Below are 22,701 nucleotides of genomic sequence, written 5' to 3' on the forward strand. Positions count from 1 at the left end.
GACAAGGCGGAACGAAGAGCAGAGCGGCAATGTCAGAGGTAACAAGGATCGTCGTCTCGACAGAAAAGCACGCCGTGGCGCTGTCCGCAATCTTGATTCCGGGAGTGGACAACTGGGAAGCGGACTTCCTCAGCAGACACTATCTCCTTCCAGGAGAGTGGGGCCTCCACCCGGAGGTGTTCGCGGAGGTGACAGGGCTTTGGGGCGTACCTCAAATAGACATGATGGCCTCTCGCCTCAGCAAGAAACTTCGGCGATACTGTTCCAGGTCGAGAGACCCACAGGCAGTGGTAGTGGACACCCTGGTAACTCCATGGGTGTTCAGTTCAGTGTATGTGTTCCCTCCTCTTCCACTCATCCCAAGGATTCGCAAACTAATCAAGAGAACAAGAGTTCAGGCAATCCCCATTGCTCCGGACTGGCCAAGAAGGGTTTGGTACGCGGATCTTCTGGAGTTACTGCTGGAAGATCCGAGGCCTCTTCCTCTTCACGAGGATCTTCTGCAACAGGGGCTGTTCGCTTATCAAGACTTACCACGGCTACGTTTGACGGCATGGGCATGGAAGTTGAATGCCAGATCTTAGCTCGGAAGGGCATTCCGAACAAAGTTATTCCCACCCTGATACAGGCTAGGAAAGGAGTAATGTCTAAACACTACCATCGAATTTGGAAAAAGTACGTGTATTGGTGTGAATCCAAGAAGTTTCCTACGGTGTAGTTTCAACTAGGGCAGTTTCTCTTCTTTCTGCAAGCAGGTGTGGATGTGGGCCTGCGTTTGGGCTCTATAAAAGTCCAGATTTCGGCCTTGTCTATTTTCTTCCAGAAACAATTGGCTGCCCTCCATGAGGTTCAGACTTTCTTGAAAGGGGTTCTGCACATCCAGCCTCCCTTTGTGCCTCCTACGGCACCTTGAGATCATAACGCGGTGCTGCAGTTCCTGCAGTAGGAACCTTTACAGGAAGTTGATGTCAAGTTTCTTACTTGGAAGGCGATCACACTATTGGCATTGGCATCTGCTAGACGTGTGTCAGAATTGGGGGCATTGTCATGCAAGAGGCCCTACTTGATTTTCCATGAAGATAGAGCTGAGCTCTTCCGAAGGTTGTGTCAGCTTTTCATATCAAGCTATTGTGGTGCCAGTGGCTACTGACTCCTCAAAGTCCTTGGATGTTGTGAGGGCTTTGAAGATTTATGTGAAGAGAACTTCTCGTCACAGAAAAGTCGGATGCTCTGTTTGTCCTTTATGATCCCAACAAGGTTGGGTTTCCTGCTTCTAAGCAGACGATTTCTCGCTGGATCAGGTTTACTATCCAGCATGCTTATTCTACGGCCGTGTCCAAAATCTGTTAAGGCCCACTCTACTCGTAAAGTGAGTGCTTCCTGGGTGGCTGCCCCGGGGTGTCTCGGCTACTTGGTCAGGATTGAACACGTTTGCTAAGTTCTACAAGTTCGATACTTTGGCCTCTGAAGACCTAAAGTTTGGTCAGTCGGTACTGCAGGAGCCTCCGCGCTCTCCCTCACATACTAGGAGCTTTGGTACATCCCCATAGTACTAATGTGGACCCCAGCATCCTCTAGGACGTAAGAGAAAATAGGATTTTAATTACCTACCGGTAAATCCTTTTCTCGTAGTCCGTAGAGGATGCTGGGCGCCCGCCCAGCACTTCGTTTTCCTGCAGTTGCTACTTGGTTAAGTACTGTTGTTCAGCTGTTGCTAAATTGTTTCAAGCTGGTTGGCTTGATTTTCGGTCGTTATGTGTGAGCTGGTGTGAATCTCGCCACTATCTGTGTATTTCCTTCTCTCGAAGTATGTCTGTCTCCTTGGGCACAGTTTCTAGACTGAGTCTGGTAGGAGGGGCATAGAGGGAGGAGCCAGCCCACACTATTAAACTCTTAAAGTGCTCATGGCTCCCAAGGGACCCGTCTAATCCCCATGGTATTAATGTGGACCCCAGCATCCTCTACGCCAGGGGTGGGGAACCTTTTTTCTACCGAGGGCCATTTGGATATTTATAAAATCCTTCGGGGGCCATACAAAAATTTTCAACTTAAAAAATGACCCTGCCCCCCAGCAGGTCTGCCCCTTAGAGTTACTGTGTGTGCGCGCCGGAGGCGCGCACGCGCCAAAAAAATGGGTGTGGCCAGTTAAAATGGGACGTGATACACTTATGCCCCCAATAGTGCGGTGCCAGATCCACAATTGCCCCCACAGTGCCAGGTATACAAATGCCCCTCACAGTGCCAGGTATACAGATGTCCCCACAGTGCCAGGTATACAGATGCCCCCACAGTGCCAGGTATACAAATGCCCCTCACAGTGCCAGGTATACAAATACCCCCCACAGTGCCAGGTATACAAATACCACCCCACAGTGCCAGGTATACAAATGCCCCTCACAGTGCCAGGTATACAAATGCCCCTCACAGTGCCAGGTATACAAATGCCCCTCACAGTGCCAGGTATACAAATGCCCCCCACAGTGCCAGGTATACAAATACCCCCCACAGTGCCAGGTATACAGCCCCCACAGTGCCAGGTATACAGATTCCCCCACAATGCCAGGTATACAAATGCCCCCCACAGTGCCAGGTATACAAATACCCCCCACAGTGCCAGGTATACAGATTCCCCCACAGTGCCAGGTATACAGATTCCCCCACAGTGCCAGGTATACAGATTCCCCCCACAGTGCCAGGTATACAAATACCCCCCACAGTGCCAGGTATACAGCCCCCACAGTGCCAGGTATACAAATACCCCCCACAGTGCCAGGCATACAGCCCCCACAGTGCCAGGTATACAAATGCCCTCCCCTCTCCCCTCCGTGCTGCTTACCATGGACGCGACGGAGGAGAGCGAGGCTGTCGGGTGAAAGCGGCGGCGTGTAGTACTTCAAATCAGCCGCCGGTTCGAGAGCCAATCAGAGCTCGCGGACCGGCAGCCGCGGCTCCTGAATGGCTGCCGGTCCGCGAGCTCTGATTGGCTCACGGACCGGCGGCTGGTTTGAAGTACTACACGCCGCTGGTTCCATTCTACAGCCGCGCTCTCCTCCGTCTCCCTGCTCTGACAGCTGAGACACGCTGCCGCCCGACTGAGCGGCAGCGTGTCTCACTGACACAACCTGGTGGGCCGGACCAAACGGCTTCGCGGGCCGTATACGGCCCGTGGGCCGGAGGTTCCCCACCCTTGCTCTACGCACTAAGAGAAAAGGATTTACCGGTAGGTATTTAAAAATCCTATCTTTTTTTCATCAGACCAGCCAATCAGCCAACTTCTCTCCAACTTGTGATGTCACAGAAGTAGGCGAACAGTGTCTGCCTACTTCTGCATGTTTTGAATAAATACTTGTGGGTGTTTTTAAAGAAAAATATTGCATGCCTATTTATTATGTAAAAATGTGCATTTTGTACTACTTCTGGAGAGCAGAACAAGATAAGTATTACATAAATTAAAGCTTAAAGTATCGTATGCACCGTTTCTGCCAATGACTCAAACCAGGAAGCAGCATGATAGCATAAGCTTATCACGCAGCTTCCAGCTGTTATCGGACTCCATCTCCTGACAAGAACAGAATCGTAAATTGAAATGAAAATAATCATTTTCACATTGCGAATTTAAATGAAATGTATCTATCACATCTGCATTAAAAATACACATTGTGATAAATACTGGGTAGGGAGCGGGATTCCTTGCTCTCAGCTTTTATGTGTTTTAAATTCTTGTAATCAGTGTATGAATAAGAATAATATGTTGCAAAATGCCTAAGTGTAGTAAGAAACAGTAAGGAGATGTATTTAATGCTGTTGCTGTTCATCGTTCATCGTTGGTGCCGGCTCGTTCATACATGCATGCCAATATGGACAATCTTGTCCATATTAGCATGCAGGGCTATGGGGCCGATTGACGGGGTGATTGATGAAACTTCACTTTCCCCCCTTCCCCGCTGCCTGGTCACCCGTCTGCTGTATCGGTCGTCGGGCACCTCTGCGGTCAATCGCGCAGTGTGTAGGGCAAATTACTGTTCATGTCATGTCACTGGTGCCAGGCTGGGTGGGCACTGTATGATGTACTGTAAGTGATCGTGAGGTTAGTGAGATAGTGAGAGGGGTAGCACGGCAGCAGTGATAGATGGCCACAGCTGCCCCTGCACCTCCGGGCCGCCGCCGCCACCACTGCTGGAGGTCCCGATGTGACAGGCTGGTAAGAGGCAATGTGTAAGGGTCCAATGCTGGGTCGCACTCGGGAAGGACTTGTTTCCAATTTCCGGGTGCAAACCGGCATTGCAATATGAAATGGGTATTAGTCACCATGTACCCCATCCTACTGCTCCATCCTCTACTGGTAATGCTATTCTTAATCTGTACTCCATATTCACCACACCCCATAGCATACCACCATCTTCTCACTGTATCCCCAATCCCATTCAGACCCTGAATTCATACATCCTACCTCCATATACCTAATGCTCCTCCTTTACCCCATATATTGCACCCTCCCCTTGTACCTACATACACTATACTCTCCCAGGACCCACATATAATCCATCCTCCCCCATTCCCTCATACAATACCCCCCACCCCCACCCCCCTACATCCACCATCCATCTTGTGTAGGTACAGGGGGTACCTACACAAGATACTGGTAGCCATGACAGCCTCTAGTCTGTCACCGCATATGCTGTGCTCTCATGCTGCCCATCAGCAGTGGATGCTGCCTCCCCACTTGACAGCAACCAACTGTAGCACTGACCCACTACCCTCTGCACCTCCCACACCACGCGCACTTCATTCAAAAGTGCCTGCCCAGCAGCCACACCGCTTATGCCCTGACACACTCGGGGCTCACCCTGAACACTACAGTACCTTAGGACCAGTCTCTGCGCCTCCAGCTGTACCGCAACCACCTTTTTACAGCTGCAGCAGCATCAATCCTACTCCCCACTCTAATGCTGTCCCTGCCAGGAAGCTCAGTCTGACAGAGGGAGACCAGCAGGAAACACAGGGGCACAGTCCCGGCTGACAGGGGGAGACCAGCAGGAAACACAGGGGAACAGTGCCGGCTGACAGGGGGAGACCAGCAGGAAACACAGGGGAACAGTGCCGGCTGACAGGGGCAGTCCAGCAGCAGTGATGGATTGCTGCGGCTGTTCCTGGTCCTCCTCCCAGCTCCTGCACTATCAGTGCCGCCAACACGGATCCATGGAGGCAGGTGAATGTGATTGCAGGTGAGGGTGCCGGTGGGGGTTGCAGGGGTGCGGTGATTGCGGGTGGTGCAGTGCAGAATTTCCGCGATCGCGGGTGTGGATTGCCCTACTCGCGGGTGGAGTGTGGGCGTGCCACATTAGTTAGTGGGGCTGCAAAGAATGTACCCACAGCATTGATCACCTCTGGCCCTGCTGCTGACAGGCATCCCGGGCAGTGAAGAAGTAGGCAGGCATGGCGGCCAGTGTCTGCCTACTTATCGTTCAGTTGGGGGGGAAGTTCTCCCTACACCTGAGCGAATAGTTGGGAAAATCAAACAGATTTGATTTTCCCAACTAGTTGGACAGGCCGTTTTTCAGCGTGTGGGAACAAACGGCTGATAATCGTTTCCTCCCACACACTGCCAGATTATCGTTCTCGCTGCAGAGGACCGTATCCCGACGCTGGAGGAGAATACACTGTTTCGGAAGGTGAGTAATTACAGACGTATCCCACATTTATCAAGCTTTGGAGAGGGATAAATAGCACGGTGATAAAGTACCACCCAATCAGCTCCTAACTGTAATTTCTGCAGTGTGGTACACTTTGTTCCACAGGGATTACATCGGGATGTAGAGTTGGATCTTGATCCGAGGCACCAACAGGCTAAAAGTTTTGACTGTTCCCAAGATGCTCAGCGCCTCCTCTATAACCCCCGCCTCTGTGCACAGGAGCTCAGTTTGTAAGTTGGTGCCTGCAGTGCAGGTAGCTAACAGGCAGGGCTGCTCTAGCAGCCATGAAAAGAGCTTTTTTAAGTGAAGATAGAAGTCTTCAAGGGCTGCAGAAGAGGCACTCTCAGTGCTAGATGTCATTCTGACATCTCCTGCTGCAGCTCCATCACCTCTCCCAGTGGCGCTGTATACTCCCGCACCCTGGTTGCTGGGTACTTACAGCGTAGGGCTCCGGTTCGGGAGGTCAGGCACACATACTCACCGCAGCTCTCCGGGATCATGTGACCGCATCTAGGGAGGAGGTAAAAAGGTCCCCCAGGCGGGACCCGCTGAAAATTGTGATCAGGCGCGGCCATTAGACGTGCCACGTGCGCTGGCGTGGGCACTGTGTTGGTACAGGGACCCCACTAGACCACCAGAGCAGGGGCACAGGTCGGTTTCACAAAAAAAACGTTTTACTATGGCCCACAGTACCCGGTGGTGAAGTCCAGCAAGGGAATAAGGCTCTGACCTGTAGCCCCTCCCCCAACCCCTAGGCGCCATTTAGAGAAAATTTTCCCGCCCTGGAGCTGCATCTCTCTCTCTCTCCCTAACTCCCTGTCTGCATTTGGGCGCCATCTTCACATGCTGAGCTGATCCTGGGACTGTATGGACAAAGCCTCCTCTGTAAAGCCGCCTGCGTTATCAGCGCTGTGCTATTTACAGGACACTTAAGTATTCTACATGTCTGTTGACAGTGTTAGTTAAGAAGCAGTGCATTACTTCAGGGTTATGTAGTACAAGTACCCTGTGATATACATCTAGTCTTTACTGTGCATTGTTGTATCTATAAGTCTCTATAGCTTTACTTAGTATTGCTAGTCCAGTGCAGTTTTATTGTTTGTCATAATTTCTGCATTGTACATGTGACTATGTGTGTGTGCATATAGCTGCTGTGGGATTTCTACTTCATGTATCTGACTCAGATTACTATCCCTATATTCTGTACCGTGAGGGGGGCTAAGTGCGTCAGGGTTATTATTTAATATAGGTATTTCACAGGCTATACTTATTGTGTATTTTTCTCAGTGATTTTCAGTCACTGTATACCTCTTGAATCCTCTGTTTGTGCTATCACACTGCACAGGGGGTTCTTGGTCAGGTATTATTGTGCTGATATTGTACTGTGTTGCCCGTGGTTCACGCTTTCATATTATGTCGGCTTCAGGGGGGGCGACGGTTCTGTGACTGATCTCGCAATACGCGGTGGTGATGCTGCAGACACATTAGAGGAAAGCATAACAGCAGAGGGTTCAGGTTCTGGGGGTTCCTACCCCCCAGTAGGGCTGTAGCAACGGGGGTACATAATGAACCACCTTGGACTACTTTCGCTACTTTACTAAATACGCTGGTAACTAGACTTACACCCCCATGGGACCTCACTGTCACGATCCGGGTATCTGGACGCCATTTCTTACCTATCAGATGCCTCCTAAGGCTGGCTCAGCGCTCCAGGACCGGATCCCATCTGTCATCCTGATGTGCACATTCCCGCATCCTCGCCTGTCTCTCTGGACGCAGTCACAGTAACGCCTTATACATCTGGCATGGCGTCTCCCGCGGCCTCCGCCGCCGTCCCTGAGCTTCTGCATTCAGAGTGGCGATTACGTCAGCCGCGGCCTCCGCTGTGTCCGCGTGGTTGGATGTGCATCTGTCAGCCTGGCGTCTCCTGTCTCCGGTGGCCGGCGCCGCCATTACTGTTTTCCAGACCACATGGATTACAATCCAAACTTCCCTCCAAGTGTCTGCATGGGCGCAGCCATCTTGGATTCTGTCAGCTGATCATTCCTACCAATCCGTTGTCAGTATTATTAATTTGCATTATTGCCTAGCCAATGCCTTCCTTGCTGCAGGTATAAATAGGTTGTGCCTGAGCAAGGAAGGCGTCAGTGCTTTGGTTGTCAAACCTAGTTCCTGTTTGTCTCTCTCCTGTGATTGTCTTCCAGGTTCCAGCTCCTGTCTCAAGACTTCCACCATAGAGACCCGCACCAGCATTCCACCTGCGGTGTAGCCTGACTCTCCAATCCATTGTGGATTCATCTGTTTCCAGCTACAACATTACCTGCTTCCAGCCCAGCTTCCAGCAGAGTACAGCTTCTCTTAAAGGGCCGGTGTCCTTTCTACACTTTACCACTCTCCACCGGTATTATTATTTCTCCGCTCTCAAGTTCTACATTTCATTCATATTGCATCGCTCTCAAGCTTCATTTATTATTTAACTGGTTCCAGCCAGTATCCACTCCGTGCTAACAACAGTCTGGTTCCAGCCAGTATCCACAGCAGCCGTTTTATCTTCAGCAACCCAGCTTTTCCTGGAACACCAGCTGGTACAATCCTGGGTTATCTCCATTGCTACAGTTGGGCCTGGTAAGGACTTTCCATCTAGAAGATTATAAGAACTATCTCACACTACCAGTGCCCTGTGGCTCCTGCCACCCTGTAGTACCCAGGAACTGTGTTTATTCTTTGCTGACTTTTATGTTTTCTTTTACTGCTGCTGTGTTGCGGAGTTGTCATAATAAACATCATTGACTTTTATCCAAGTTGTCGTGGTCACGCCTTCGGGCAGTTATTATTCATGTTACTTACATGTCCAGGGGTCTGATACAACCTCCCAGGTTCCGGTACATCTCAGCCCCTACAACTGAGGCTGCCTCCCGTCAGCTCAGGCCCTCAGTTGTGACAGTAAGCACTGACCTAATGAATCCAGCCGGAGACCAGGATCAAGCGGCCAGGCCGATGCAAGAACTGGCAGCCCGACTAGAACATCAGGAGGCTGCACAGGGCCACATCATCCGCTGTCTCCAGGATCTCTCTACTCGGCTGGATGGGATTCAGACAACTCTCCGTGGATCAGGCGCGTCTGGTGCGTCAACCACAGTGACTCCAGCTATAACCCCACCCACCTTACCCATTTCTGCTCCACGTCTTCATCTTCCAACGCCAGCAAAATTTGACGGATCTCCAAGATTCTGCAGGGGATTTCTCAACCAGTGTGAGATTCAATTTGAGCTACAACCTGGCAATTTTCTCAGTGACCGTACAAAAATTGCCTACATTATTTCTCTTCTCAGTGGCTCAGCCCTTGATTGGGCATCACCGTTATGGGAGAGGTCCGACACCCTGCTATCTTCCTACACTGCCTTCGTGTCAACATTCAGGCGCATCTTCGACGAGCCAGGCCGGGTAACCTCAGCTTCATCCGAGATTCTCCGTTTACACCAGGGGTCGCGTACTGTAGGACAATATCTGATACAGTTCCAGATCCTGGCATCCGAACTGGCATGGAACGACGAGGCCCTGTATGCTGCAAAATCTTCTGCTCCTCCTCCTCGCCAACTGTCACCAACTAAAGATGAGCCCATGCAAATTGGCCGTTCCCGTTTAACGCCTGCTGAGCGCCGAAGACGTCTCTCCGAGTCTCTCTGTCTTTATTGTGCAGCTCCGTCTCACACCATTAATGCCTGTCCCAAACGTCCGGGAAACTCCAAATCCTAGCTCGCCAAGGAGAGGGCCGGCTAGGAGTAATGATCTCCTCTCCATCTCCTCAAGATTGTAATCTCCCAGTCTCGCTTCAAGTTGCTCAACGTTATCGGAACGTCATTGCCCTCCTTGATTCCGGAGCAGCCGGGAACTTTATTACCGAAGCCTATGTTAAACGGTGGTCCCTACCCACCGAGAGACTTCCTGCGTCCATCTCCTTAACTGCCGTGGATGGCAGCAAGATCTTTGAGGCAGTTATTTCTTTAAGGACTCTACCAGTTCGTCTGAGAGTGGGAGTTCTTCATTCCGAACTTATTTCTTTTTTGGTGATTCCAAGAGCCACACATCCTGTGGTCCTGGGCCTTCCATGGCTCCGTCTTCACAATCCTACAATTGATTGGACGACTACGCAAATCCTGGCATGGGGTTCCTCCTGTGCTGAGACATGTTTGTTTAAAGTATTGCCTGTCTGTTCTTCCTCCCCCAGGTCGTCTGATGTTCCACCTCCTCCATATCAAGATTTCACGGATGTGTTCAGTAAAGCTTCTGCTGATATCCTTCCTCCTCATAGAGAATGGGACTGCCCGATTGATCTCGTTCCAGGGAAGGTTCCACCTCGAGGCCGAACTTACCCGTTGTCTCTGCCTGAGACGCATTCTATGGAGGAATACATTAAAGAGAACCTAGCAAAGGGGTTCATTCGACCTTCTTCTTCTCCAGCCGGCGCAGGCTTCTTTTTTGTAAAAAAGAAAGATGGTGATCTGCGGCCGTGCATCGACTACAGAGGTTTGAACGACATTACCATCAAGAACCGTTATCCTTTACCCCTGATTACTGAGCTCTTTGACAGAGTTAGCGGAGCTACCATCTTTACAAAGCTGGACTTGAGAGGTGCATACAATCTCATCCGGATCCGTGAGGGTGACGAGTGGAAGACCGCCTTTAACACCCGTGACGGACATTATGAGTACCTCGTCATGCCCTTCGGATTGAGCAATGCTCCAGCTGTCTTCCAGCATTTTGTCAATGAGATCTTCAGAGACATTCTATACCGTCATGTCGTGGTCTATCTAGACGATATCCTCATTTTTGCCAACGATTTAGAGGAACATCGTTTTTGGGTTAAAGAGGTTCTGTCCCGTCTCCGTGTCAATCATCTCTATTGCAAATTAGAGAAATGCGTCTTTGAAGTCAAGTCCATTCCGTTTCTAGGGTACATTGTGTCCGGTTCCGGACTAGAGATGGATCCTGAGAAACTACAAGCAATCCAAAATTGGCCGGTACCCTTAACCCTCAAAGGGGTCCAGAGGTTCTTAGGGTTCGCCAACTATTACCGAAAGTTTATACGAGACTTTTCCACCATTGTGGCGCCTATTACTGCTTTCACTAAGAAGGGTGCTAACCCGTCCAAGTGGTCTGAAGAAGCCATGCAAGCATTTCATCTTTTAAAACAAAGGTTCATCTCTGCGCCTGTTCTGAAACAGCCTGACATCGACTCTCCTTTCATCTTAGAGGTGGATGCCTCCTCCGTTGGAGTAGGAGCGGTGTTATCTCAGAGGGCTAAAGATGGCCATTTACACCCTTGCAGTTTCTTCTTCCGGAAGTTCTCCCCAGCTGAGCGCAACTATGCCATTGGCGACCAGGAGTTGCTAGCCATCAAGCTCGCTCTAGAAGAGTGGAGGTATCTGTTGGAGGGAGCTTCTCATTCAATCACCATACTTACAGACCACAAGAACCTTTTGTATCTGAAAGGCGCACAATGTCTCGACCCTCGTCAGGCCAGATGGGCACTTTTCTTTTCCAGGTTCGACTTTAAACTCCAGTTCTGTCCGGGCTCTCAGAATCGCAAGGCCGATGCCCTTTCCCGCTCATGGGAGCAAGAAAATGAGTCAGAGTCTTCAGACAAGCATCCTATTATAAATCCGTTGGCATTCTCCACGGTAGGGATGGACTCTACGCCCCCATCAGGGAAAAGTTTTGTGAAACCGATGCTAAGGAAGAAGCTCATGCATTGGGCCCATGCTTCCCGTTTTGCCGGACATAGAGGTATCCAAAAAACCCTGGAGTTTATCTCTAGGTCCTATTGGTGGCCAGCTCTGAAAAAGGACGTCTTGGAGTTTATTGCATCTTGCCCAAAGTGTGCTCAACATAAGGTATCCCGCCAGTCGCCTGCGGGGCAACTGGTTCCACTATCTGTTCCCCGTCGACCTTGGACCCATTTGTCGATGGATTTTATTACAGATTTACCCATGTGCAACAAGTTCAATACCATCTGGGTGGTAGTTGACCGGTTCACCAAGATGGCACACTTCATTCCTCTCACCGGTCTTCCGTCAGCTTCCAAGTTGGCTCAAGTATTCATACAAGAGATCTTCCGACTCCACGGTCTTCCTGAAGAAATTATTTCAGATCGAGGAGTTCAATTCACAGCCAAATTCTGGCAAAGTTTATGTCAAGTCCTCCAAGTCAAGCTAAAGTTTTCCACGGCTTTCCATCCTCAGACCAATGGTCAAACTGAGAGGGTGAATCAGGACTTGGAGGCCTTCCTCCGCATCTATGTGTCCTCCTCTCAAGATGACTGGGTTCAATTACTTCCCTGGGCCGAGTTCTGTCATAACAACCAGTATCATTCTTCATCTTCTTCAACACCATTCTTCACCAACTTTGGATTCCACCCTAAAGTCCCTGAGTTCCAACCGCTTCCAGCAACTTCTGTTCCCGCAGTGGATATCACTTTGCATCAGTTTGCCAATATCTGGAAGAGCGTACGATCTGCTCTGCTCAAGGCATCGTTTAGGTACAAGAAGTTTGCGGATAAGAAGCGTCGAGCAGTTCCTGCTCTCAAGGTGGGTGATCGGGTATGGTTATCCACGAAGAATTTGAGGTTAAGAGTTCCCAGTATGAAGTTTGCACCTCGCTACATCGGTCCTTTTAAAATTGATCAAGTCATCAATCCTGTTGCTTACAGACTCCAGTTGCCTCCCTTCTTAAAGATACCCAGGACATTCCATGTTTCCCTGTTGAAACCGCTAATCTTGAATCGGTTTCATTCCTCACTTCCTCCAACTCCGAAAGTCCAAACTCAACGAGGCGTTGAGTATGAAGTAGCCAAGATCCTGGACTCACGTCACCGTTACGGTCAACTTCAGTATCTTATTGACTGGAAGGGTTATGGCCCTGAGGAACGTTCATGGACCAATGCTTCTGATGTCCATGCTCCTGCCTTGGTCCGGAGATTCCATTCCAAGTTTCCTCAAAAGCCAAAGAAGTGTCCTGGGGCCACTCCTAAAGGGGGGGGGGGTGCTGTCACGATCCGGGTATCTGGACGCCATTTCTTACCTATCAGATGCCTCCTAAGGCTGGCTCAGCGCTCCAGGACCGGATCCCATCTGTCATCCTGATGTGCACATTCCCGCATCCTCGCCTGTCTCTCTGGACGCAGTCACAGTAACGCCTTATACATCTGGCATGGCGTCTCCCGCGGCCTCCGCCGCCGTCCCTGAGCTTCTGCATTCAGAGTGGCGATTACATCAGCCGCGGCCTCCGCTGTGTCCGCGTGGTTGGATGTGCATCTGTCAGCCTGGCGTCTCCTGTCTCCGGTGGCCGGCGCCGCCATTACTGTTTTCCAGACCACATGGATTACAATCCAAACTTCCCTCCAAGTGTCTGCATGGGCGCAGCCATCTTGGATTCTGTCAGCTGATCATTCCTACCAATCCGTTGTCAGTATTATTAATTTGCATTATTGCCTAGCCAATGCCTTCCTTGCTGCAGGTATAAATAGGTTGTGCCTGAGCAAGGAAGGCGTCAGTGCTTTGGTTGTCAAACCTAGTTCCTGTTTGTCTCTCTCCTGTGATTGTCTTCCAGGTTCCAGCTCCTGTCTCAAGACTTCCACCATAGAGACCCGCACCAGCATTCCACCTGCGGTGTAGCCTGACTCTCCAATCCATTGTGGATTCATCTGTTTTCAGCTACAACATTACCTGCTTCCAGCCCAGCTTCCAGCAGAGTACAGCTTCTCTTAAAGGGCCGGTGTCCTTTCTACACTTTACCACTCTCCACCGGTATTATTATTTCTCCGCTCTCAAGTTCTACATTTCATTCATATTGCATCGCTCTCAAGCTTCATTTATTATTTAACTGGTTCCAGCCAGTATCCACTCCGTGCTAACAACAGTCTGGTTCCAGCCAGTATCCACAGCAGCCGTTTTATCTTCAGCAACCCAGCTTTTCCTGGAACACCAGCTGGTACAATCCTGGGTTATCTCCATTGCTACAGTTGGGCCTGGTAAGGACTTTCCATCTAGAAGATTATAAGAACTATCTCACACTACCAGTGCCCTGTGGCTCCTGCCACCCTGTAGTACCCAGGAACTGTGTTTATTCTTTGCTGACTTTTATGTTTTCTTTTACTGCTGCTGTGTTGCGGAGTTGTCATAATAAACATCATTGACTTTTATCCAAGTTGTCGTGGTCACGCCTTCGGGCAGTTATTATTCATGTCACTTACATGTCCAGGGGTCTGATACAACCTCCCAGGTTCCGGTACATCTCAGCCCCTACTACTGAGGCTGCCTCCCGTCAGCTCAGGCCCTCAGTTGTGACACTCACATGCCTGTACAGCTACATATTGTCCCTACAGTTAATCTGCCATGGGCAGATCTCCTGTCCACACAATTACAGCAATTGAATCACTCACTGAACGAACAGAAACCTAAACCTCGCCCACCTAGGACCAAGGGATCCTCTCAGCGGGCTATTACTTCCTCACAATCCCCACACGTTTCAGACACTTCGTCTGATGAAGATGGCATGTATACTGACCCCGCAGATATTGATCCAGATGCTTCTGATGGGGAATCTGTTTCACAAGTGGATGTTTCTGACCTGTTAGAGGCTATCAGGCTGATTCTTAAAATTGATGATGACCCAGAACCTGTCGCTATCTCTAAGAAACCTGAAAGATTTAAACGTCAGAAGGTTACTAAATTAGTTTTACCTCATTCTGACTATTTGGTTGACATACGTCAGGAATCCTGGGAAAATCCAGGAAAGATATTCACACCTCACAAAAAGATGCTTGCTCGCTATCCCCTCGCTGCGGAGTTAAGTAAAAATTGGGAAACACCACCGCCGGTGGATTCGCAAGTAGCTCGGCTGGTGGTGTCCTCTGCTCTGCCTATAACTACCGCCACCTCTCTAAAGGATCCGACGGATAAGCGTGTGGAGGGTTGCTTGAAAGCTATATATACTCTTGCGGGAGTTGTGCATCGGCCCACTATTGCGGCTGCTTGGGCTGCAGAAGCTATTGAAGCATGGGCTCAGGAGGTGGAAGCAGAGCTGCCGTTGAATTTTTCTGATAATGCTAGACAATGTCTTTCGTATATTGTCACAGCCTTTCATTACATTAAGGAGGTGGCTTCTGATGCCGGTGTTCTGGTGGCCAAGGCTTCTACTACGTCCATTCTGGCTCGCCGGATTCTCTGATTACGGTCCTGGTCTGTGGATCTGGACTCTAAGAAAACCCTTTTTGGTGTGGATCTCTACAAGATTGTTGCTGACTTAGCTTCAGCTAAGACTGTGTGTCTCTCTAGTACTGCTCTTTCGGTACCAAATTTTAAGAGTACTTCCTTTTGTTCCTTTCAACCTCCAGGTAAAGCAAAGGGTCAGGCGTACCAGAAACAGTCTCGCACTTCCAAATTCACTAAGCCCAAACCTAAACGTGCCTGGGCTGCCCATCAACCTGCTTCCAAATCAGACAAACCTACTGGGTGGGCCTCCCCCTGGGGGATCCCAGGGTGGGAGGCCAACTTCTAAAGTTTACCCAGGTATGGTTGAAGACCACTTCCGACGTCTGGGTAAGGGAAGTCTTCACTCACAGATACGCCATATCCTTCAAGAATCGTCCCCCTCATCAATTTTGCCTGACAAACGTTTCTTTGGATCAGGTGAAGGCAAAAACTCTTCATTTGTTGGTTACAGTCCCTCCTGGACACAGGAGTGGTAGTGCCGGTGCCTCTGGCTCAAAGAGGCAAGGGGTACTATTCACCGCTGTTTCTAGTCCCGAAACCGAATGGTTCCTCCCGGCCCATTCTAAACCTCAAGTCCTTGAACAAATTTGTGAGGGTCTCCAAGTTTCGTATGGAAACTCTTCGCTCTATTGTTCTGGCTTTGGAGCACGGGGACTATATGGTCTCCCTGGACATACAGGATGATTACCTCCATATTCCTATTGCCATGTCGCATCAGTAATACCTGCAGTTTGCTAATGGCAACCTCCATTATCAATTTTGTGCCTTACCTTTTGGATTGACTACGGCTCCGTGAGTATGCACAAAGGTCATGGCGGTAATGATGGCCCTACTCCGCCATCAGGGTGTCGGGATCCTACCGTATCTGGACGACTTGTTAATCCTAGTGAATTCCCTGGAAATTCTCAGTCATCTGGATCTGACGGTCCAGTTTCTGCAAGTCCACGGGTGGCTCATCAACTGGAAGAAATCTTCCCTGGTCCCTGCTCAGAGCATGGTGCACGGTTGTTCTTGTCTTAGGAGAAGGTCCTAAACCTTCAGGACAGAATTCAACGCTTCCTCTCTCGCCCGCAAGTGTCGATACACTCGGCGATGCAAGTACTAGGCCTCATGGTGTCCGCTTTCGACATGGTAGAGTACGCTCAATTTCATTCCCGCCCTCTGATTCTTGCCAAGTGGGACGGCCTGCCTCACCGGATCAGGTCTCACATGATCTCCTTGTCTCCGGAGGTTCGTCTGTCACTGAGCTGGTGGCAACAGGACCATCGATTGAGCAGGGGTTGGGATTGGATATCCAACTGGGTCCTTCTGACGACGGATGCTAGTCTGCGGGGTTGGGGCGCCGTGTTGGAGCAACACTCTCTTCAGGGTCGGTGGCCCAGGGACGAGTCTCTCCTCCCTATAAACATTGTGGAATTGCGGGTGGTGTTCAATGCTCTGAACCTGGCTCAGCATCTCATACTGAACAGGCCTGTTCAAGTACAGTCGGACAACGCCACCATGGTGGCGTGCATAAATCATCAAGGCGGCACTCGAAGCTGCATGGCAATGATGGAAGTGTCAAGGATTCTTCAGTGGGCGGAACGCCATCTGCCGGCCATATCGGCAGTGTTCATTCCAGTGGTCCTCAACTGGGAAGCGGACTTCCTCAGTCGTCAGGACGTACACGCCGGAGAGTGGAGCCTCCATCCAGAAGTATTTAAACTCCTAGTTGACAAGTGGGGCCTACCAGACGTAGATCTGATGGCGTCTCGACACAATCACAAGGTTCTGGTCTTCGGATCAAGGACAAGGGATACTCAAGCAGCGTTCGTGGACACACTGGCAAATCCATGGAACTTTCGGATGCCATACGTGTTCCCTCCGTTGTCACTTTTGCCCAGGGTGATAAGGAAGTTCAAGCAAGAAGGAGGAATCCTACTTCTGATCGCTCCAGCGTGGCCCAGGCGGCATTGGTTCTCAGACCCACAGGATCTCTCATTAGAGCGTCCTCTTCTGCTTCCGCAACACCCAGACCTCCTCGTTCAGGGCCCTTGTGTATACTAGGATTTGGCCTGACAGGCTTTTAATGCGTGGCTCTTGAAGCTTCTGTTCTGAAGGCCAAAGGATTTTCTGAGGCGGTCATTTAAACCATGTTGAAGGCCCGTAAGTCTGCTTCGGCTCGGATTTATCATAGGGTCTGGAATTCTTTGCTTGGTGCGCATCTAACAATCATGACTCTTACAAGTTTAGTACGGCCAAACTTTTGGCCTTCCTACAACGGGGCCTGGACTTGGGCCTTTGTCTGGCCTCATCAAGGTTCTTATTTCTCCCTTGTCGGTATGGTTTCAGAGAAAAATTGCGACTCTGCCTGATGTTCATACATTTACTCATGGTGTTTTACGGATTCAACCTCCCTATGTCCCGCCTGTGGCTCCTTGGGATTTGTCGGTGGTTATAGAGGCCTTGCAAGAGTCTCCATTTGAACCTCTTGAATCTGCTGACCTTAAGTGGCTTACTCTTAAGGTTTTGTTTCTGCTGGCTATTGCCTCTGCTAGATCGGTTTCAGATTTGTGTGCCTTATCCTGTCGGTCACCTTTTCTGATTTTTCACCGTGACTGGGCGGTTCTTTGGAAACGCACTGGGTTATCTACCTGAGGTGGTGTCTTCTTTCCACCTTAATCAAGAGATTGTGGTTCCTTCCTTTATCTCTCCTGATTTGTCCTCCAAAGAACGATCTTTGGATTTGGTACAGGCTCTCCGTATCTATGTGAAGAGGACAGCCTCCATTAGGAAGTCTGATTCTCTCTTTGTACTGTTTGGTTTTCACAAACGTGGCTGGCCTGCGAATAAGCAGACCCTGGCCAGATGGATTAGAATGGTGATTGCACAAGCTTATGTACAGGCTGGTCTTCCAGCTCCTGCTACCGTCAAAGCCTATTCTACTCGGTCAGATGGACCTTCTTGGGCGGCCCGCCGTGGTGCGACCCTTGAATAATTGTGCAAGGCGGCTGGCTACGTGGTCCTCAGGGAACACGTTCATAAGGTTATATGCCTTTGATACTTCTGCCTCCCGTGATGCTTCCTTTGGACGCCAGGTTCTTGTGCCCGCTACAGTGCGTCCCCTTCCATGAGGAACTGCTTTAGGACATCCCCGATGTTATCCCTGTGGAACCCAGTGTACCCCACTGCAGAAAACGAGATTTATGGTAAGAACTTACTTTTGTCAAATCTCTTTCTGCGAGGTACACTGGGTTCCACAGGGCGCCCACCCTGATGCACTTAGCTTCTTTGGGTTTGTATGGCATTAGCCGCTGATACCTTCTCCTGTCGTGAGAATGTGGTGTATGTGGCTACTAACGGTTGTCGTCTCTTTTACCTGCTACTGCATTAGACTGCTTAACATAACTGAGCTCCTGTGCACGGAGGCGGGGTTATATAGGAGACTGCGCTGAGCATCTTGGGAACAGTCAAAGCTTTTAGCCTGTTGGTGCCTCGGCTCAAGATCCAACTCTACACCCCAATGTTATCCCTGTGGAGCCCAGTGTACCTCGCATAAAGAGATTTAACAATGCTAAGTCTACCGTAAATATCCTTTATCACCGTGCTATTTTTCCCATTCCGAGGGGGGAGGAGGGGTAATTTGGCATTTTTCAGTATGTAACATTATAATGCCCACCGGTTCATTTTATACTATGTTACAATGAGTAGGTCCAGGGGCATAACTAGACTGAAGGGCCCTTATTGTAGCTATTGTAGAGCCCAAGGCAAAAGTTTGTAAGGGCCCTTATGATGAAAAATGTACAGATGTGTCCTCATTCATCTTTGCTGCAGTTATGCCAAACAGCCCCTCTTGGCATGCCAGGTAGCATGAGACTCTGCTAGCATCTGGTGTCTTTGTTTTGCTGAAAATGCACTGTATTCACAACACAATGTGGCTAGGATGCACACAGAGACTTTGCTGATTCATTTGATATATGTAGATATGTGTGCGACTGAGTCCCTGAATCTGTATACGAAGTGCTACAATGTAGCAGCTGCACATTTTTTCCAATACAAGTTCTGTTTTGCTCCGTATACATACTCAGTCATACATAGTATACAAGTGTCATATAGCAAATTAATCGGCACCGTCTCCTTGTGTGTCCTAGCCACATAGGGGATCATTCTGAGTTTATCGCACGTACCAACTTTTTGCTGCCAGTGCGATCAACTAGACGCCGCCTATGTGGGAGGAGTTTTTTTGCATAGCAAGGCTGCGAACGGTTGTGCAGCCGAGCTATGCAAAAACATTTTGCGTAGTTTCTGAGTAGCTCTGGAGTTATTTACCTGCTGGATGTCTTCAGCCTATCAGGTCCCGGAATTGACTGGAAACGCCTGCGTTCGCTGTACCACGCCCAGAAAACTTATTCCCATTATTTTCTATGTAACTGGAGCCTATTAATCAATTCGGGTGATAAGGAGAATTTGCCATAAATATTGATATCTATGCATTCTACTGTCATTGTAATTTTTGCAGTTATTTTATTCATTTGTGTGTCCCGAGTGGACAAACTCTATTAACTTTTAATACATTTATAAGCACTCTCTCTATTAGGGTAACTTGTATTACTCATTTTCTTGCTTGTTGAGATGCAGCTTTTACAAAAATGTAAAAAAAAAAAAAACTGTCATGTGCATCAATGTCTTGTCTTATTTTAGGGAGAACCCATAGTCTGATGGTACAGTCACCAATTTCTGAAGTTGAAGACTCAGATTCAAGGGCAGACCAGTCTCCATGTGACCTTGGACAAGTTGATTTCTCACACAATTCAGGTATCTAATAGTAACTGTCTTTTTATTTAATTTTTCCGCTGTAATTGTTTTCAGCACGTTTTAGGTCTTCAGCGAAGGAATAAGTTGATGGCAAGAGAAAAATTTGCAGTGGTGTTGTGTACTACCTGCCATGATGGTATTGACTCCTAATTAATCGTTACTGTATGCTCAGCTTGTCCCCTAGGCAGCGATGCTTGAGGAATACAGTATAAACTTGTGATCAGAAACTGCAGTTCTAACTCCGTAGCTTTGGACTTTTAGAGATGGGAAGATGGTGGTAATAGTATTTTACTGCATTTCTATTCTCTATTACATTTTCTCTGACGTCCTAAGTGGATGCTGGGACTCCGTAAGGACCATGGGGAATAGCGGCTCCGCAGGAGACTGGGCACAACTAAGGAAAGCTTTAGGACTACCTGGTGTGCACTGGCTCCTCCCACTATGACCCTCCTCCAGACCTCAGTTAGAATCTTGTGCCCGGCTGAGCTGGATGCACACTAGGGGCTCTCCTGAGCTTCTAGAAAGAAAGTATAATTTTAGGTTTTTTATTTTCAGTGAGATCTGCTGGCAACAGACTCACTGCTACGAGGGACTAAGGGGAGAAGAAGCGAACCTACCTGCTTGCAGCTAGCTTGGGCTTCTTAGGCTACTGGACACCATTAGCTCCAGAGGGATCGAACACAGGACCCGACCTCGATCGTTCGGTCCCAGAGCCGCACCACCGTCCCCCTTACAGAGCCAGAAGCAAGAAGTGGTCCGGAAAATCGGCGGCAGAAGACTTCGGTCTTCAACAAGGTAGCGCACAGCACTGCAGCTGTGCGCCATTGCTCCTCATGCACACCTAACACTCCGGTCACTGATGGGTTCAGGGCGCTAGGGGGGGGGGGGGGGGGGCACCCTGAGCAGCAATATTAACACCTTGGCTGGCTAAATATCACAATATATGGTCCCAGAGGCTATATATGTGAAAAATACCCCTGCCAAAATTCCTGAAAAAAGCGTGAGAAGTCCGCCGAAAAAGGGGCGGGGCTATCTCCCTCAGCACACTGGCGCCATTTTTTCCCTCACAGCTCCGCTGGAAGGATCGCTCCCAGGCTCTCCCCTGCAGTTTCAAGTAACAAAGGGTAAAAAAGAGAGGGGGGGGGCACTAAATTTAGGCGCAGTATATTATTATATAGCAGCTATAAGGGAAAATCACTCAGTTATAGTGTTAATCCCTGTATTATATAGCGCTCTGGTGTGTGCTTGCATACTCTCTCTCTGTCTCCCCAAAGGGCTTTGTGGGGTCCTGTCCTCAGTCAGAGCATTCCCTGTGTGTGTGCGGTGTGTCGGTACGGCTGTGTCGACATGTTTGATGAGGAGGCTTATGTGGAGGCGGAGCAGATGCCGATAAATGTGATGTCACCCCCTGCGGGGCAGACACCTGAGTGGATGGACTTGTGGAAGGAATTACGTGAAAGTGTCAACTCCATACATAAAAAGTTTGATGACATACCAAATATGGCACAGCCGGCTTCTCAGCTCGTGCCTGCCCAGGCGTCTCAAAGGCCATCAGGGGCTCTAAAACGCCCGCTACCTCAGATGGCAGACACAGATGTCGACACGGATACTGATACCAGTGTCGACGACGATGAGACTAATGTAATTTCCAATAGGGCCACACGTTACATGATTGAGGCAATGAAAAATGTGTTGCACATTTCTGATCTTACCCCAGGTACCACAAAAAAGGGTATTATGTTTGGGGAGAAAAAACTACCAGTGGTTTTTCCCCCTACTGAGGAATTAAATGAAGTGTGTGAAGAACCGTGGGCTTCCCCCGATAAGAAACTAGTAATTTCTAAAAGGTTACTGATGACGTACCCTTTCCCGCCAGAGGATAGGCCACGTTGGGAAACACCCCCTAGGGTGGATAAAGCGCTCACACGCTTGTCAAAGAAGGTGGCACTACCGTCTCCGGATACGGCCGCCCTAAAGGAACCTGCTGATAGAAAGCAGGAGGCTATCCTGAAGTCTGTATATACACACACAGGTATTATACTGAGACCAGCTATAGCTTCAGCATGGATGTGCAGTGCTGCAGCTGCGTGGTCAGATTCCCTGTCGGAAAATATTGACACCCTAGACAGGGACACTATATTGCTAACCATAGAGCATATAAAAGACTCAGTCTTATACATGAGAGATGCACAGAGGGATATTTGCCGGCTGGCATCTAAAATAAGTGCAATGTCCATTTCTGCTAGGAGAGGCTTATGGACTCTGCAGTGGACAGGGGATGCAGATTCCTTAAAGGCACATGGAAGTTTTGCCTTATAAGGGTGAAGAGTTGTTCAGGTATGGTGTCTCAGACCTCGTTTCCACAGCAACAGCTGGGAAGTCAGCATTTTTACCCCATGTTCCCTCACAGCCAAAGAAAGCACCATATTATCAGGTACAGTCCTTTCGGCCCCAGAAGGGCAAGCGGGGAAAAGGCGCATCCTTTCTGCCCAGAGGCAGAGGTAGGGGGAAAAAGCTGCAGCATACAGCCAGTTCCCAGGAGCAAAAGTCCTCCCCCGCTTCCTCCAAGCCCGCCGCTTGACGGTGGGGCTCCACAGGCGGAGCCAGGTACGGTGGGGGGCTGGCTCAAAAACTTCAGCGATCAGTGGGCTCGCTCACGGGTGGATCCCTGGATCCTTCAAGTGGTATCTCAGGGATACAAGCTGGAATTCGAGACGTCTCCCCCCCGCCGTTTCCTCAAATCTACCTTGCCAACAACTCCCTCAGGCAGGGAGGCTGTGCTAGAGGCAATTCACAAGCTGTATTCCCAGCAGGTGATAGTCAAGGTGCCCCTCCTTCAACAAGGACGGGGTTACTATTCCACAATGTTTGTGGTACCGAAACCGGACAGTTCGGTGAGACCCATTTTAAATTTGAAATCCTTGAACACATATATAAAAAAA

General features: G+C 49.5%; 1 protein-coding gene across 2 annotated transcripts in view; it reads left to right on the forward strand.

Moving 5' to 3' along the window:
* The window catches only part of LOC134948779 (Krueppel-like factor 12), a 348,760-nt gene that overhangs the window by 234,258 nt on the left and 91,801 nt on the right, over positions 1 to 22,701 (forward strand). For both annotated transcript variants that reach the window (XM_063936999.1, XM_063937000.1), the window contains exon 3: positions 19,646 to 19,759. In XM_063936999.1, the coding sequence (XP_063793069.1) occupies positions 19,646 to 19,759 (114 nt within the window). The remainder of the gene's footprint in view (positions 1 to 19,645; positions 19,760 to 22,701) is intronic.

Source organism: Pseudophryne corroboree, chromosome 8, assembly GCF_028390025.1.
Source record: "Pseudophryne corroboree isolate aPseCor3 chromosome 8, aPseCor3.hap2, whole genome shotgun sequence".
Taxonomy (NCBI): Eukaryota; Metazoa; Chordata; class Amphibia; order Anura; family Myobatrachidae; genus Pseudophryne; species Pseudophryne corroboree.